This window comes from Acinonyx jubatus, chromosome X (assembly GCF_027475565.1).
Source record: "Acinonyx jubatus isolate Ajub_Pintada_27869175 chromosome X, VMU_Ajub_asm_v1.0, whole genome shotgun sequence".
NCBI lineage: Eukaryota > Metazoa > Chordata > Mammalia > Carnivora > Felidae > Acinonyx > Acinonyx jubatus.
The window spans coordinates 99,479,103-99,494,366 of record NC_069389.1 but is presented as its reverse complement, the minus strand read 5'-3'; the positions used below and the strand labels follow the sequence as shown (position 1 = coordinate 99,494,366).

The 15,264-nt window shown below is 38.5% G+C and overlaps 1 protein-coding gene across 2 annotated transcripts in view; it reads left to right on the top strand.

The window, feature by feature from the left end:
• Window positions 1-15,264, top strand: part of TENM1 (teneurin transmembrane protein 1) — a 779,729-nt gene that overhangs the window by 291,645 nt on the left and 472,820 nt on the right. For both annotated transcript variants that reach the window (XM_053201635.1, XM_027054328.2), the window contains exons 4-5: window positions 3,562-3,822; window positions 5,551-5,607. In XM_053201635.1, coding sequence (XP_053057610.1) covers window positions 3,562-3,822; window positions 5,551-5,607 — 318 coding nt within the window. The remainder of the gene's footprint in view (window positions 1-3,561; window positions 3,823-5,550; window positions 5,608-15,264) is intronic.

The window sequence follows — 15,264 nt, the reverse complement described above, 5'->3', positions numbered from 1 at the left end:
AAGTTTTCTTAGCCATTCTGGTAGGTCTGTAGTGGCATCTCATTGCAGTTTGAGTTTATGTTTTCCTGGTAACTAATGGTGTTGAGCATCTTTTCTATTGCTTATTGGTTATTTGTATACCTTTTTTAATGAAGTATTTCTTCAAATCTTCTGCCCCCTTTAAAAATTGGATTTCAACTTTATTTGCTCAGATTTTGTTTCTTATGAGGCTGCAAAATAGGTTTTCCTTATAGTAAAATTTAAATACATGTTCATAAAGCTCCAAATACACCATTCATTTGGCAACATCTGTATTTGTTTACTCCTGAATTGCAATTTCTCATGGTACCACTATCCATTTAAATTGTAGGTATCTGAAGGTATACTTTCATTTCTCTTATGGCTAGCTTTTTGGTAAGAATAGACCTATAATAAATCCAATTGAACTTCATCTTCTCTAGGGAATACGTAGTATTTTAGGTAACAAGGTTATATGCAGAAGACTAAAAACAACCACTTAAGGTGCATTGTAAGTGCTTTACAGAAAATGCATCCTATGGGAATTTTGAACACCACCAGGACCTTTGTGTATTTAAGGAAACAATTTACAATGGTAATGTTGATTTCAAGAAAGAGAAATGTTCACATCACTTACTGTAAGGGAAACTTCTTTCTCTCTCCTTTTTTTGTTTAAACATTAAAAACACAACTGATTGCTTACTTAGATTGTTACTTTTTCTAATTATGTATTGATAAGGAAGTGTACTTTTATCTGGTTGTACTTAAAAAAAATTTTTTAATGTTTATTTTTGAGAGAGAGAAAGAGAACGAGCAGGGGAGGGGCAGAGCGAGAGGGAGATACAGAATTCGAAGCAGGCTCCAGGCTCTGAGCTGTCAGCACAGAGCCCGATGCAGGGTTCAAACTCATAAACCATGAGATCATGACCTGAGCCGAAGTCGGATGCTTAACCAACCGAGCCGCCCAGGTGCCCCTATCTGGTTGTATTTAATTAGAGAATTTGTGATTTAACCTTTGCATTCAAATCAGACTATGGTTCCAACAGAAATTTTGCAATTTTTGATCATTTTATATACATTTCATTACACATATTTTGCATGTTTAAATTTCTTTTTGAATGGGAAAAAATCTCTAACAAAAAGGCCTTTTTCCTACATTTACCAGTGATTTTTATTTTTTAACTTTCTGTAGTATTTTATTATACAGAGTGGCAAATTGGCTGTGTATTTATTTTTATTTGCTCATCCTTTTCCAATGAATGTCTTTACCATGACTCAGATGCTCATGTTCAAATCTTTGGAAAATCACATCTCAGTGCCATTGTAGGAGTGAAAATAAATGCACGTCTGTGCTTTTGAAAGTAAATTTCCTAATTAGTGCCCCGAATCCATGGAAAATGGATGGGGACACTTCATAGCAATTCAATTCAAGCTCTTTCTTTTCTCATTGCAAAATCTTTGGTAATGCCACAGGAAGGTTGTTCTGTCACTTCTCCCCTTTTCCTGGCTCCCACTGACTTCACAGTAATCTCGAGGAATGGAGTTTTCAAGGTGTGGCCCCTGGGCCAGTAGCATAGGAGTTACCTGGGAACTTGTTAGAAATGCAGGTTCTCCAGCCTTACTCCAGACCTGCTATCTGAAACTGAAACCGGAGGGCAAGCACAATCAGCATTTTAACAAGCCTTCCAGGTGATTCTGAAGCATGTTGATGTTTGGGAAGCATTGGTCTAGGGGAATGAAGTTGTGAAGGCAGGCCAATATAAAATTTCTTTCCTGCAGCTTCAAGCTGACAGGTTCATTATCAGGTTGCTGCAGCAACAATTGCACAGTAGGATTGGATAATGAAACATTGTGAAATTAAGAGGCATGAATATTAACTGATGACAATATTCTAGATCACTGGGATTTATATTTGGCAAAATAGATTTTTACTTTTAGCCTTATGTCAAGGAGAGGCATGGTTTCCTGAGGTTTTATGCTTGATAGGTGGAAGCCATGCCTATTTTTAAAACATCACTCCTTCGGAATTTAGACAAATTTTTGTGGAAAAACAGAATTGCTCTTACCTGCATCACAGAAATCATAAGTAACGTGCTTAGGAGTGACTTATAATATAATTGAATTATCCTAATACATTATGTATGTCCACAATATCTGTTTCATAGAGCACAGTACTGAGCACCCGATGGCTATTAAATAACCATTAAGATTTGATTTGTTAAACCCTTTTTTGGCAATTATATGTCATAAAAATCACTATTTTTAAAACATTTATTCATATTCTGCATTTTCCTTCCAGTGTATGGTCCGCCTGTCTAAATTCTAGCACTTTCTCCATTCAAAGAGTGAAATTCATTTCAGGGTTTGCATTTTATTGATATGTGCTAAGGATTAGATGCACTCAGTTAAGCTTCTTCCTGGCCAGATGACATACCCTGTCTCTGATGTCAGTCGGAGAAAATCCCATATAGTGTACAACATCCCTGGATTACCTTATCTAAGTATTACATAGACGTTTCCGATGATGTATCTTGGCATGTGGTCATTTTTCATTAACTTATTAGGGACCGTTAAAGCATCCTTTCCCCTTTTTGACAACTTGCCACAATTGAATGCAAAATTGACTGTAAGACTGAATGCCTGATATTCATGCAGTGAGTGGATGGGGCTTTATTGGCGTCTAGCAGAAACCATACGCAGAAGGGTGTTTCAGGAAAAAGGGATCTGTTGCTCTCTGACATGGGCAATAGACAAATGATGCCTATCCTCCGGACCTTATTTTCCTCGACTGTAAAAAGAGAGGATTCATTACACCATCTCTACCACCCTAAACACTTTTTGGATCTAAGACTCGAGGTAGGGACAGGGAGAGGGAAAATCCAAACCCTGAGCACCGCTGATGCATGATACACAATTGAATATTTTTAATGAATTTGTTCAAAGAACGATTGAGTCAGAATCATTAGCATCAAGTGGGCCTCAGACTCCTTTGGAGATGATGGGAAATAATGATATTAAGTACCCAGAATTTCGGTGGCAGACTAATGCATTTTGAGAAACGTACTTTAGAGAAGTATATTTAAATGTAATGTTTTCACCCAGATTTTTCACATTGAATTATTTACTCTTAAGTCTAATGTGTATGAAATACTTAGAAAAGCTGATAATTTTAATATTTTAAGCATAGGTGTGCTCTACAGATCATATATATTCTTCCTGGAAGAGAAATATCTTTTAAAGGACAGCTTTCTACGCTTTATACTCCTCTACACTCACTTATTTCATTACATTTTGTGCAACCTAAAATTGTAGCTATAAAGCTATTTTGGGCATGCTTTTTCCAGAGCCTTGTAAGAATCAACAGGAGCATAATTTTAAGCCACAGAAGTGCAAAATAAGCATAGAATCCTAGCTACCATAAATAAAAAGGCCAGAATTCTAACTTTGCAAAACCACATAATTACTAGCAAGGGGGGGGGGTGGGTGTGAGGACAGAAAGTAGAATTTTCGTGGGTATTTCTTACTGTTTCTCAACTTTTTTCTCTGAACTTTGTTTCTTCTCAGAGATGGAATTCTGTGAAACTCCTCACACTCTGTGCTCTGGCTACCAGACAGACATGCACAGCGTTTCTCGGCACGGCTACCAGCTAGAGATGGGGTCTGATGTGGACACGGAGACCGAAGGTGCTGTCTCACCTGACCACGCTCTGAGAATGTGGATAAGGGGGATGAAATCAGAGCACAGCTCCTGTCTGTCCAGCCGGGCCAACTCCGCGTTGTCCTTGACCGACACGGACCATGAGAGGAAGTCGGATGGGGAGAATGGTAATAGAACGATCTATACTGTTTAAGTAAAACCCAGAGTGAATGCAGTTTTTAGCCTTTGATTTGTTTTCCTTCCCTGTGTCTTCCTATCTTTCATTTCGTATGCGGGATAGTGGGTTCCCATGGACAAGGCATGTACCTAAGTATCTGGCAAATAGACACATTTATTTATAATGATAGATAAAATGCTTTTTATTCCTGGTGATTCCCCCGAGGGAAATAATCTCATGTGGTCAGCAGTATTGTGCATGTCTTGTTTATTACTCACCTTTTATTTCCGTCTTTATTTTCCAGTGTAATACTAGTGGTATTTATTATGGAAAGTACATTTCATGCATTTGGGCTTTATATCAATATATGAACAAAGAGATGAACAACTGTATAGCAAGCATATTCTGTATGGGCTTTCTATTTTAATTCACATTAAACTGTCAAGTGTATAGACAGATCCAAATTAACCAAGTTAGACCGAAATGATAAAAAAAAAAAACCCAGAAGGTAAATTAACTTTTTAGCCATTTGCCAGATGGTAAGTAATAGTAGCAATATCATTAAGTCTCAATTACATATTGTTTTCTTACAACTTTTACAAGCAGAAAAGTTTTATCATTTTGATTTGTTGCATAGAGGTTAATTTATTTCTGCTCCCTGTCTCTACCGAAGAACAGAACCCTTTCATAAGAAAGCACATTAATGCTTATTAAACACACTAATCTAGGCTCTTCATCATTCTGTTTGTCTAAATTTCATAGGTCCCATCCCCATGACCACAGGCCTGCTCCGTTAGCAGTGGCTAATTAGTATTTTCTCAGGTGGCAGAGAGGTAGCCGCCAGCCCTATACCTACAGCTTTCTTCTATTCTGTCTTCTTCTTCCTCATTCAGCCCACAGGGGACCCTGCCCACAATGATATAATCAAGAATGACTGTTTGCCTACTAGTTAGATTATCATTTCCTTATTGATAGGCCATAATGTTTTGTACTATCACCAAGTATCCTTTGGGTCTTGGTTTTTTGTGTTTTTTGGTTTTTGTTTTTTGTTTTTGTTTTTTAGTCTAGTTTCAGGTACATATGTATATATTGCTGGCTTTGGCCAAGAGTGTAGGAGGTGAATTTTGGAAATGAGAGGAGAACGTAGATGATCTATGTGTGCATAGTCATTTGCAAGTGAAAGAGAACTAGGATGGAAATGATGTGACCTTGGACTGCTGTCTAAAGTTTTCTGGGCTACAGCTGTGAAACAGAAAAAAATAATGACCAAATGTATGTAAAAAGGGTGCTAGATGGTCTCCTGCATTGCTGAGACTTCCCATCCTCCCTCATCTCACTCCTGACATATGAAGTTATAGCCAGTTCACTGGATTGAAACATTAAAATAAAAGAAGTTTCGCCATGGGTTTCAACCAGTTTTCTACTCCTACAAGATCCTAAGTATGGGGTTTCTTTTGGAGTGATTAAATGATTCTGGAATTATATATATATATATATATATATATATATATATATATATATATATATATAAAATTATATATGGTTGTAGAGCTCTGTGAAAATACTAAAATCCACTGAGTTGTACAGTTTATAAGAGGGTGAACATTATGGTATGTGAATCATAGTTCATTGAATCTGTTACTTAAAATATACTATTGGATGAAGGGTAGGGGTTAAAGATTGAGGATTCCCAGGTGACTTGGATAAGGATTAATTCATAAAATGTTTAATATTACAGGTTTTAAGTTCTCTCCTGTTTGTTGTGACCTGGAGGCTCAAGCTGGGTCTACTCAAGGTAAGTGTTTGCCAATATTTGACCGCAGATTATTTTGCCTGACACCCACCCCACAGAGTGGAACCCTGCCCCTCTGACAAACAACACACAGAGGTGATTAATTGACCTGTCAAGATGAGTTCATTGGCTGCTTATTGGTTTGCTTTCCTCTGGAAAACTTCATGTATGTATGTTGGTGGTGAAGAGGAGGTGAGTCAGGAGCTGGGGAAAAGGACAATGCAGTATTTAAAGTGGGGTAGGGGGGCTCCTGGGTGGCGCAGTCGGTTAAGCGTCCGACTTCAGCCAGGTCACGATCTCGCGGTCCGTGAGTTCGAGCCCCGCATCGGGCTCTGGGCTGATGGCTCAGAGCCTGGAGCCTGTTTCCGATTCTGTGTCTCCCTCTCTCTCTGCCCCTCCCCCGTTCATGCTCTGTCTCTCTCTGTCCCAAAAATAAAATAAAACGTTGAAAAAATAAATAAATAAAGTGGGGTAGGGAAGCGTTGATTTAGCATGGGAGTGTAGATTTAAATCAAGTCGGGTTGGGTTTGGCCTCATGACCTCCTACGTTATCTCTGATTTTTTGCATGGCTCTAGTCATTAATTTGAGATATTGTCATGACTTTACAGTGCCTCCTAGCAAATGGCTTTGGTCCTTTCCTTCAGATGCTCTGGCTTGGGTTTAGAAGCCTGCTATAGCCATGTCATCAATTATAAATAACGCCTTCAGTGAAAGAACTGGTGTTCATTCTTCTCTGTAAACCTGTGTTTACACTGTGTCATTTTTCAGTGAGGGGACATTGGTGTCCTTTTACCTTTGTCTTCATTGTGCTCATTAGGCTTTGCCTCTTTTCCCAAGGGATACTGAAAGCAATATTTATAAATGATTTTGATGAAAATCAGACTTTTGGAGGGCATGGGGTCTGACCACAGGGCAATGACTCAAAATGGGGAAGTGGTGGGGGCAAAGGATCAGAGGAAAGGTACATCAGAATGAGCTTTACCAAAATGCACATTATCCTCTCCTAGCCCCATCACAAGAACTGCTTACCGTGGTGAGCCACCAGACTGTATTACTGTGCCTTATCCCATGGATGTGTTAGGGGCTTTCAGAAATGAAACTGTTCAGTTTCATTTGGCCCTCAGTCTAATCAACCATCTATCTACCTTGATCGTGTAATACTGTCTACTGAGACAGAGTTGGAAGACTCAGGAGTGAAGGACATGCATCCTTTTTGTTTTCTTTTATAGGTTTATTTTCCTTACATCTTATTTTAGGAACTGGATGGGGTATCACAGAATCGGGCTGGGTTGCCCAGGAAAACCGATGATCCAGTCTAAAAACTAGTCCTTATTGCAAGTCTCTGTTGGCCCAATATGGACCTCCAAGAATGATTTCAACTTTTGAGAGGCAGTAGAGCATAGTGATTAAAAGTTTGAACTGTGGAGCCAGAGAGCCTAGGTTTAAATCCCAGCTGTGTGACCTTGGGAAAGTTATATATAAAGTTTCTGTGCCCGAATTTCATCATCTATAAAAGAAGTATAATATTAACGTTGACCACAAGGATTTTGTGACTATTGAATAAATTAATGTAGGTAATGATTTAGAATAGTATTTGTAACATGAAGTACAATATGAATGTTCAGCACCTCACTATTTCCAAATACACTTTTAATATCTTTATCTCACACCATCCTCATGATCACTCTGCAAAGTAGATTCTGTTGTTATCCACATTTTACATAGGAAGAAGAGTTAAAATAGCAGTTCAGAAACCAGCTAGCTAAATTCAACTGATTATTTTCTAAATATTCCTTTCCTTCCTTGGCTCAACAACTTTCTCCTGCTCAGTGTGAGTTCTGTAAGTCTTAATCTGACTCCTACTTTTCAATGAAGAGTATACAATTTAGAATCTTATTTATGACCTCCAGTATGATTTCACCAATTTGGATTCTATAAATTTTCAATCGGTGACAACCAGGACTGATCGGTCTTGAGCATTTCCAAAGGTTCTCACAGAGAAGGTTTGAGTTAAGATGAGAGTACAAATGGCTTTTCTAAAAGCATATTAATTTGGAGAAATAGTTGTTTTCAGTGAATTGAACTTGATGTTTGTGTGCAAATGTTGCTATTTATTTCCCATTGATCTCCATTCATGGAATGAAACCTATCAGGGCATCTATTTCATTAATCTGACTTTATTTATTTATTTATTTATTTATTTATTTATTTATTTATTTAATGTTTATTTGTTTTTGAGACATGCAGAGACAGAGTGCAAGTGCGGGAGGGGCAGAGAGAGGGAGACCCAGAATCTGAAGTAGGCTCCAGGCTGTCAGCACAGAGCCCGACACAGGGCTCGAACCCACCAACTGTGAGATCATGACCTGAGCTGAAGTCGGACGCTTAACCGGCTGAGCCACCCAGGCGCCCCATGACGTTAGATATACTATATTTGAAATGAGTGAAATGGTGTAAAATTTTTAGGATTTATATATGTTACTGTCTCACACTCCATGCCACCCCATCCCTGTGCCTCAGTTAGTGTTGGTGACGCTTTGTTTTGTTTCTGTCTTTCTATACATTCTGATTTTTAGATTAATAATGAGGCAGTGGGCATAATATGGACCAGTTTAGGTTGATTTAAGCTTCACTCCTGTACATGTGGGAGAAAAGGAAGATAGAGGAAATTGTTAATTTGGCTGAGTTACTCAACTGAGAAAGATTCTGAGACACGATTTCAAGGATGCTTTCAATTCTCTCCATCCTAGATTATGACTTGGATTTTCTCCTTCTGGTTTCAAAATCATATCTATAAGGACTTGGTTCTTTCATTTCATTAATTGGTGAAGCCTTTCAAAATATTTATTTTTTCTCATTTTCATAAACCCTATGTGGCTACCCTTCATTGAATTTAAGTCTCCGACATGCTGTAACCTATGAAGAATTAAAATAAATCACCATCCCTTTCAGCACGGAAACACTTGGACTGGGCTGCCTGAAGTGCAGGGGAGGGAGAACATCAGGTAACCGGGGTGGGGGGGGGATCCGGATTTCTCAGCTTTCTCAGGCCAATCGGAACACTGTTGGAGTTTGTTCCCAATCCCCCAACTTTGTCCTTAGTAAATCCTTTGTTGTCTGTTGGTGCTTCCTGGCCTGTTTAGGAAAAATGCACATTTACTCAAGTTAGCTTCATCGTGAGGCCTGGGAGCAGGACACTTTGATATCAGTCAGACTGCTTTATTCACTTTACCTTTCGCCACTCCCATTTCACCTACTACCTACATCTCTGTTCGTTGCTCTGAGGAAAAAAGTTAAAACTGAGAGACAATATATTTTTGTAGATCTTCTCTGATCTTACAAGCATAGAAATGCTGCAGTGGGTCAGACCTCTGATCATCTAACACACAACCCTGCCTCTGACCCATGATCCAGTGGGCATTTCCTACAAGGATTTGGCAATCCTATTTGAGCATCAACCTCAGTGATTAAGGTATCGCTCCTAATTACATCTGCCTCTACCTGAGACTGGAGGAATATGCTATATGGACAGCTAAATTTGGGCAATCAATTTCCAAGAATGTGTGTTTCACAGATGGCCTAAATGAAGCAGTTGGATTATAAAAAGTGAAGATTAAATTGCATCTCAAGAAGCTACATGGAGAGAAACAGAGAAAAAGCATTTTTAACCTGTAACTCATAGAGTATACAGATGGTCCCTGACTTACGATGGTTCGATTTACATGTTTTCGACTTCATGGTGTGAGAAGGCAGTACTCATTCAGTAGAAACTGTATTTTGCGTTTGGATTTTGATCTTTTCCTGGGGCGGCGGTACGCAGTACAATTCTCTCGCGATGCTGGGCACTGGGAACTGGAGCTCGCAGTTGGCCATGCGATCGCGAAGGTAAACCCCCGAGACACTTACACCCGTTCTGTCCCCGCACGGCCATTCTATTTTGCACTTTCAGTACAGTAGTCTGTAAGTTGCATGAGACATTCAACACTTTATTTTAAAATAGGCTTTGTTTGAGATGATTTTGCCCAACAGTTGGCTAACGTGAGTGTTCTGAGCATGTTTAAGGTAGGCTAGGGTAAGCTCTGGTGTTCGGTAGGTTAGGCCGTATTGTGACATGCAGTTTCGATCTACAGTATTTTCAACTTATGGTGGATTTATCAGGACATAACCCCATTGTAAGTCGAGGAAGATCTGCACATTGTGAAGAAATTATTTAAAGGAGTTGAAGTAAATTTATTTAAATAAATAAGAATAGTATAGCTATTTATATATAAAATTATATAGCTGTTCATAAATGATATTTCTATGCAATCAATATTTATTGAGCGCCTGCTCTCTGCTGGGCTCTGTATTGGAGACTGGGCATATATGAAAGATGACCAGTGTACATTCCCCAACCTCTAAGAATTTACAGTATAGTGGGAGAGATTGGTGCCCTATTAGTTAGGGTTGTTCATTATTATTTACTACTGTTGTTGCAGGTAACAGGTAACAGAAACCAACTTGAGACGGCTTAAACAAAAAATCACATTTATTTGAAAGGGCATGAGAATGCTTCATGAGACCAGTGCAAGTGAGTGGCTCGACAGCAGGAATCAGATCAGAAGAATTGCCTGGACTTTGCCTCTTGCTTCTGAATCCAGGTCCTTCAGTCCTACCTCTGAAAGTTGACTTTCTCTAAATCTCCATTTGTAAGGCAGGCATAAAGCTTCCTATAATTCCTCAGTTTATATTTTTTCTGTTCGGGAGAGCAGTTGCAATTAACCAGATATTTTTTAGTGCCATTTCTAAATTCCAAGGAGACAGAATAATTTTCCCAGCTTGAGTCAGCTCTCTACCACTGGTCCCATCAGCTACAACCAGGGAGTGAGGTCAGTAATACAAATGTTGCTTTGTGGTAACCCACCCATTGGATCCTTGGAGCAGTTCTCAATGCAGGGCAGTCCAAGTCAAGTGGGCATATATACCCAAAGAGGTCTGTTAGGAGAAGAAGAAGGAGCCAATTTTAATACAGTCTAGTTAGTACTGTGATAAAGATGTATGTGCAGCTTGCTACGAGAGCACAAGTGATCTGAAACCAATTATTACAGTAAAATTGGTTATATTAATGCAGTCTAAATAAATGATGTTCTCTATAGAGTGTGTGGTTAAGAACATGGTCTGTGATATAAGAAAGACTTAGGTTTGTGCCCTGGTTCTGCCATTTACCTGCTGTGTGTCCTTGAACAGGTAGCTAAAGCTCTCCAAGCCTTCATTTCCTTCTCTGTCAAGTGGAAACATTACCTGTGCAGTTGTTTGGTGTGTGAGGAGGATTAAATGAGAAAATGAATATATAGCTCTTGACAGTGTACCTGTCACATATTAAATGCCAGTAAAGTTAGTTGCTGTTGATATCTATCACTCAGAAAGTGATATTATGCAGGTATGGTGGGGTAGATGCGATCAGGTGAAGGCTCTCTTAGCAAGGATTAGCCAGTTATACACCTGACTTCTGAGACATCTCGTACCCCAGGAAACTCTAGCCTAGCAGAGTCCAGCCTACTTTCTCTTCATTTTGAACTGGGTAAAATGCTATGCACTCGTTTTACCTTAAATAACTCATCCTTCTCGTAGCCAACAATCTTGTTCTGCTAAGTATGGAAGACTGTGAGGAGAAATTCAATGAAGTACTTCAGATCTGGCTGAGGGTTAACTTGTACCATTGGTTTTCTGTGTCGTGATAGTAGCCCCTTAAGGTAGAGCTGGGGTTTCAGCTACCCAGAAGCCCTGTTGATTTCCATGAGTGTTGGGCAGCTGAGCTCCCTATATGCTGCTCGGGAACTTTACAGGTAAAGGATTATCTGTATAATCCCATAATAGTAAAAAAAAATCCATCAGTACTACTCCCTATTGTTCCTGCACTGCATATCACAGAAACTTGGTAATATACCACGTGCTACTAATGAACACCATAGCATCATAGCCATGTATATGTTGTTCTTACACCTGAAATTGCTTCTTTGGAACAGCAGGGGTTGTGAAAAAAATAGCTAGCCTAACACCTGGGTTTCTTGAATGACATGTAATAGTTACACCCAAATGAGGAGCCATTCCTTCTGATATTTGACCACGTGGGGCCATTCATGTACACTTAATGGAGGGAATTTGTTTGTTTGTTTTACATTTCTTTCCTTTGCTTTTGTGTTTTCCCCTGGTAATGTAAGTTATACAGGACACTTCCACAGCAATGATAACAGTTCCTCGGGAACCATCTGAATGTCAAAGGAAGTGTGTGAAACAATGCAATGGCTTGGTAATAGCTTTGGCAGGAGCCCTGCCATATAACTGACATCCTAATGGCTCTGTTGGACCCATTAGGCATGTATAAGACAGTGCAGTTGACTTTGTAATGGCTCCTTTGGAGATGTTACATGATCAGAGGAAGTGTGTGTAAGTCGTTGAGATTACTTTATATGTGGGTGAGACACTTCTGTGGTGACTGTGATACTCTTACAATTGAAAACAATTTTGATGTTATTGAAATTCAAGCCATTATAAAGTTAGATCTACCAAGCTCATGTTTTCTTTTTTTTTTTTTTGTAGGTTATTTTAACTAGTATTTTTTTAGTATTAAAGTAATATCAGCAGATGATATAAAAATTAAAATCATAAAAACAGGTTTAAAGTGAAAAGTCCCTCTCCCTCTTACACTTTAGGTGCCACTCTTAAGAGACGGCCAGTGTTAACATTGTATTATGTATCATTCCCCAAATGTTCTGTACATGTACAAATGGGATAACATCCTATAGAAAGTCTAATAACTTCTTCTAGTTAATATTCTACCTTGGATATTCTCCCATATTTGTAGTATAGATCTGTCTTGCTCTTTTTAATGGTTGCATAGTATTCTGTTTCTGTATCATTTTTTATTTAATCCATTCCCTTATTTGTGGACATGTAGATTTCCAATGCTTTGTTATTAAAACCAGTGCTGCACTAAAATCTATGTACACGTCTTTTTGCACGCCTGTTGGATAATTTCTTAGAAGTGGAAATGATGGGTCAAGGACATGTACATTTAGCATTTTTTATAGATATTACTAAATTTCCCCCTTAAACAACCAATTATCTTCCTACTAATGCACCTGTTTTCCCCTATCTTTGTCAATACTGACAATGACAAAAGATTTCTTTCTTTTTGTTTAATGTTTATTTATTCTGGAGAGAGAGGGAGAGAGAGACAGAGTACCAGCGGAGGAGGGGCAGGGAGAGAGGGAGACACAGAATCTGAAGCAGACTCCAGGCTCTGAGCTGTCAACACAGAGCCTGACACGGGGGGCTCAGGAACTGTGAGATCATGACCTGAGCCAAAGTCGTATGCTTAACCGACTGAGCACCCTTGACAAAAGATTTCTAATATCCAATCTGCTAGAAGAAATATGGTATCTTTTGGAGCTATTATTTTGCATTTTATTTATGAGTGAGCTTGGGCATCTTTTTATATGTTAATGGACCATTTGCATTTCTTTTGTTCTGAATTGTCTCTTGACATCCTTCTTCCATTTTTGTATTTGAATTTTTGTATTTCTTACTATTTTTCAAGAAACTTCATATATTAAGGTTAAAAATCCTTGGTGTCACATACTATACATGCTTCTTAGTTTTTCATTTGCCGTTTGAAATAGGTCCATAAGACGTGCCTGTGTCTGTGTGTGTGGTATAGAGCTTTATATTTTTAAGTGGTCAAATTCAATCATCTATACTTTATGACTTATGGAAGTATATATAGATAGATAGATGGTAGGTAGATAGAGATATAGTTAGTTATCAACAACGTTATAATGTCCCCAATTCTAAAAATAAGCTGCTTGAAAAGTTATTTGAATTTTGAATTCAAATCTAAGTATCCACATACAAATAATAAATCTAAATGTACAGTATATATACATATAGTATGCATCATGGATATATTTACATGAAATCAAACTTGAATGTAAAAGAAGTTAAATATAGTGTGAATAATATAGACATTAAAATAGAGTTATTTACTTAGTCTTTGTAATTGATCTTATTTTTATTATTATTTTTAGAGAGACAGAGCATGAGCAGGGGAGAGGGGCAGAGGGAGAGAGAATCTTAAGCAGGCTCCATTCTCAGTGTGGAGCCTGATGTGGGGCTGGATCCCACAGCCCTGGGATCATGACCTGAGCCTAAATCAAGAGGCAGATGCTCAACCAACTGAGCCACCCTGGCGGCCCTGTAATTGATATATTGTTTAATCATTAACTTCTTTAGTACATTAAATAATGAGTAAGAAGCCAAAATGAGTTATTGTGCTTATAGAAGTAGCTTATGAATAGATTTTTTAAGAGGTTAGACAGTGTAAGAAAAAATATGGTTGAGCATATCCTCACTAGAAATAAATGACAGTACAGGCATACCTTGTTTTGTTGTGCTTCATAGATACCACGTTTGGTACAAATTGGAGGTTTGTGGCAACCCTGCTTCGAGCAAGTCTATCAGCACCATTTTTTTTTCAACAGCATTGCTCACTTTGTATATCTGTGTCACATTTTGGTGCAATATTTCAACCTTTTTCATTATTATTATATTTGCAATGGTGATCTGTAATCAGTGACATTTGATATTACTGTTGTAATTATTTGGGGGCACCACAAGCCACGCCCATATAAGATGGTGAACTTAATCAGATGTTGTGTCTTCTGACTGCTCCGCTGAATGGCCATTATGCCATCTTTCTCCCTCTCTTCCAGCTGCCCAATTCCCCACGATGCAACAGTATTGAAATTAGCACAATTAATAATCTACAATGGCATCTAAGTGTTCAAGTGATAGGAAGAGTATCACATCTCTCATTTAAGTCAAAAAGCAAGAAATAACTAAGCTTCGTGAGGAAGGCATGTTGAACACTGAAAGCTGAAAGCTAGGCCTCTTGCACCAGTTGGCCAAGTTGTGAATGTAAAGGAAAAGTTCTGGGAAGAAATTAAAAGTGCTACTCCAGTGAACATATAAATGATAAGAAAGCAAAACAGGCTTATTGCTGATAGGGAGAAAGTTTTAATGGTCTGGAGAAAAGATCAGACAACATTCCCTTAAGCCAAAGTCTGATGCAGAGCAAGACCCTAACTCTCTTCAGTTCTGTGAAGGCTGAGAGAGGTGAGGAAGCTGAAGAAGGAAAGTCTGGAGCTAGCAGAAGTTGGGTCGTGAGGTAAGGAAAGAAGCCATCTTTATAGCATAAAAGTGTAAGGTGAAGTAGTAGCAAGTGTTGATGTAGAAGCTGCAGCAGGTTGTCCAGAACATCTAGCTTAGATCATCAGTGAAGGCAGCTACACCAAATAGCAGATTTGCAATGTAGACAAAACAGCCTTCTGTCAGAAGAAGACAGCATCTAGGACTTTTTCATAGCTCCAGAGGAGAAGTCATTGCCTGGCTTCAAAGCTTCAGAGGACAAGCTGACTCTCTTGTTAGGTGTGAACGCAGCTGGGAAATTTAAGTTGAAGCCAATGTTCATTGTTAACTATACCTTGTTTTTGGATATTAGCATTTCTAGTATTTCTCTACCATAAAAATGTTACAGTAGATATCTTTGTGATCAAACCTTTGGTCTGGTTCTGATTCCTTCCTTACAATAGATGTCTACAAAGAAAATAACTGGGTTCAAT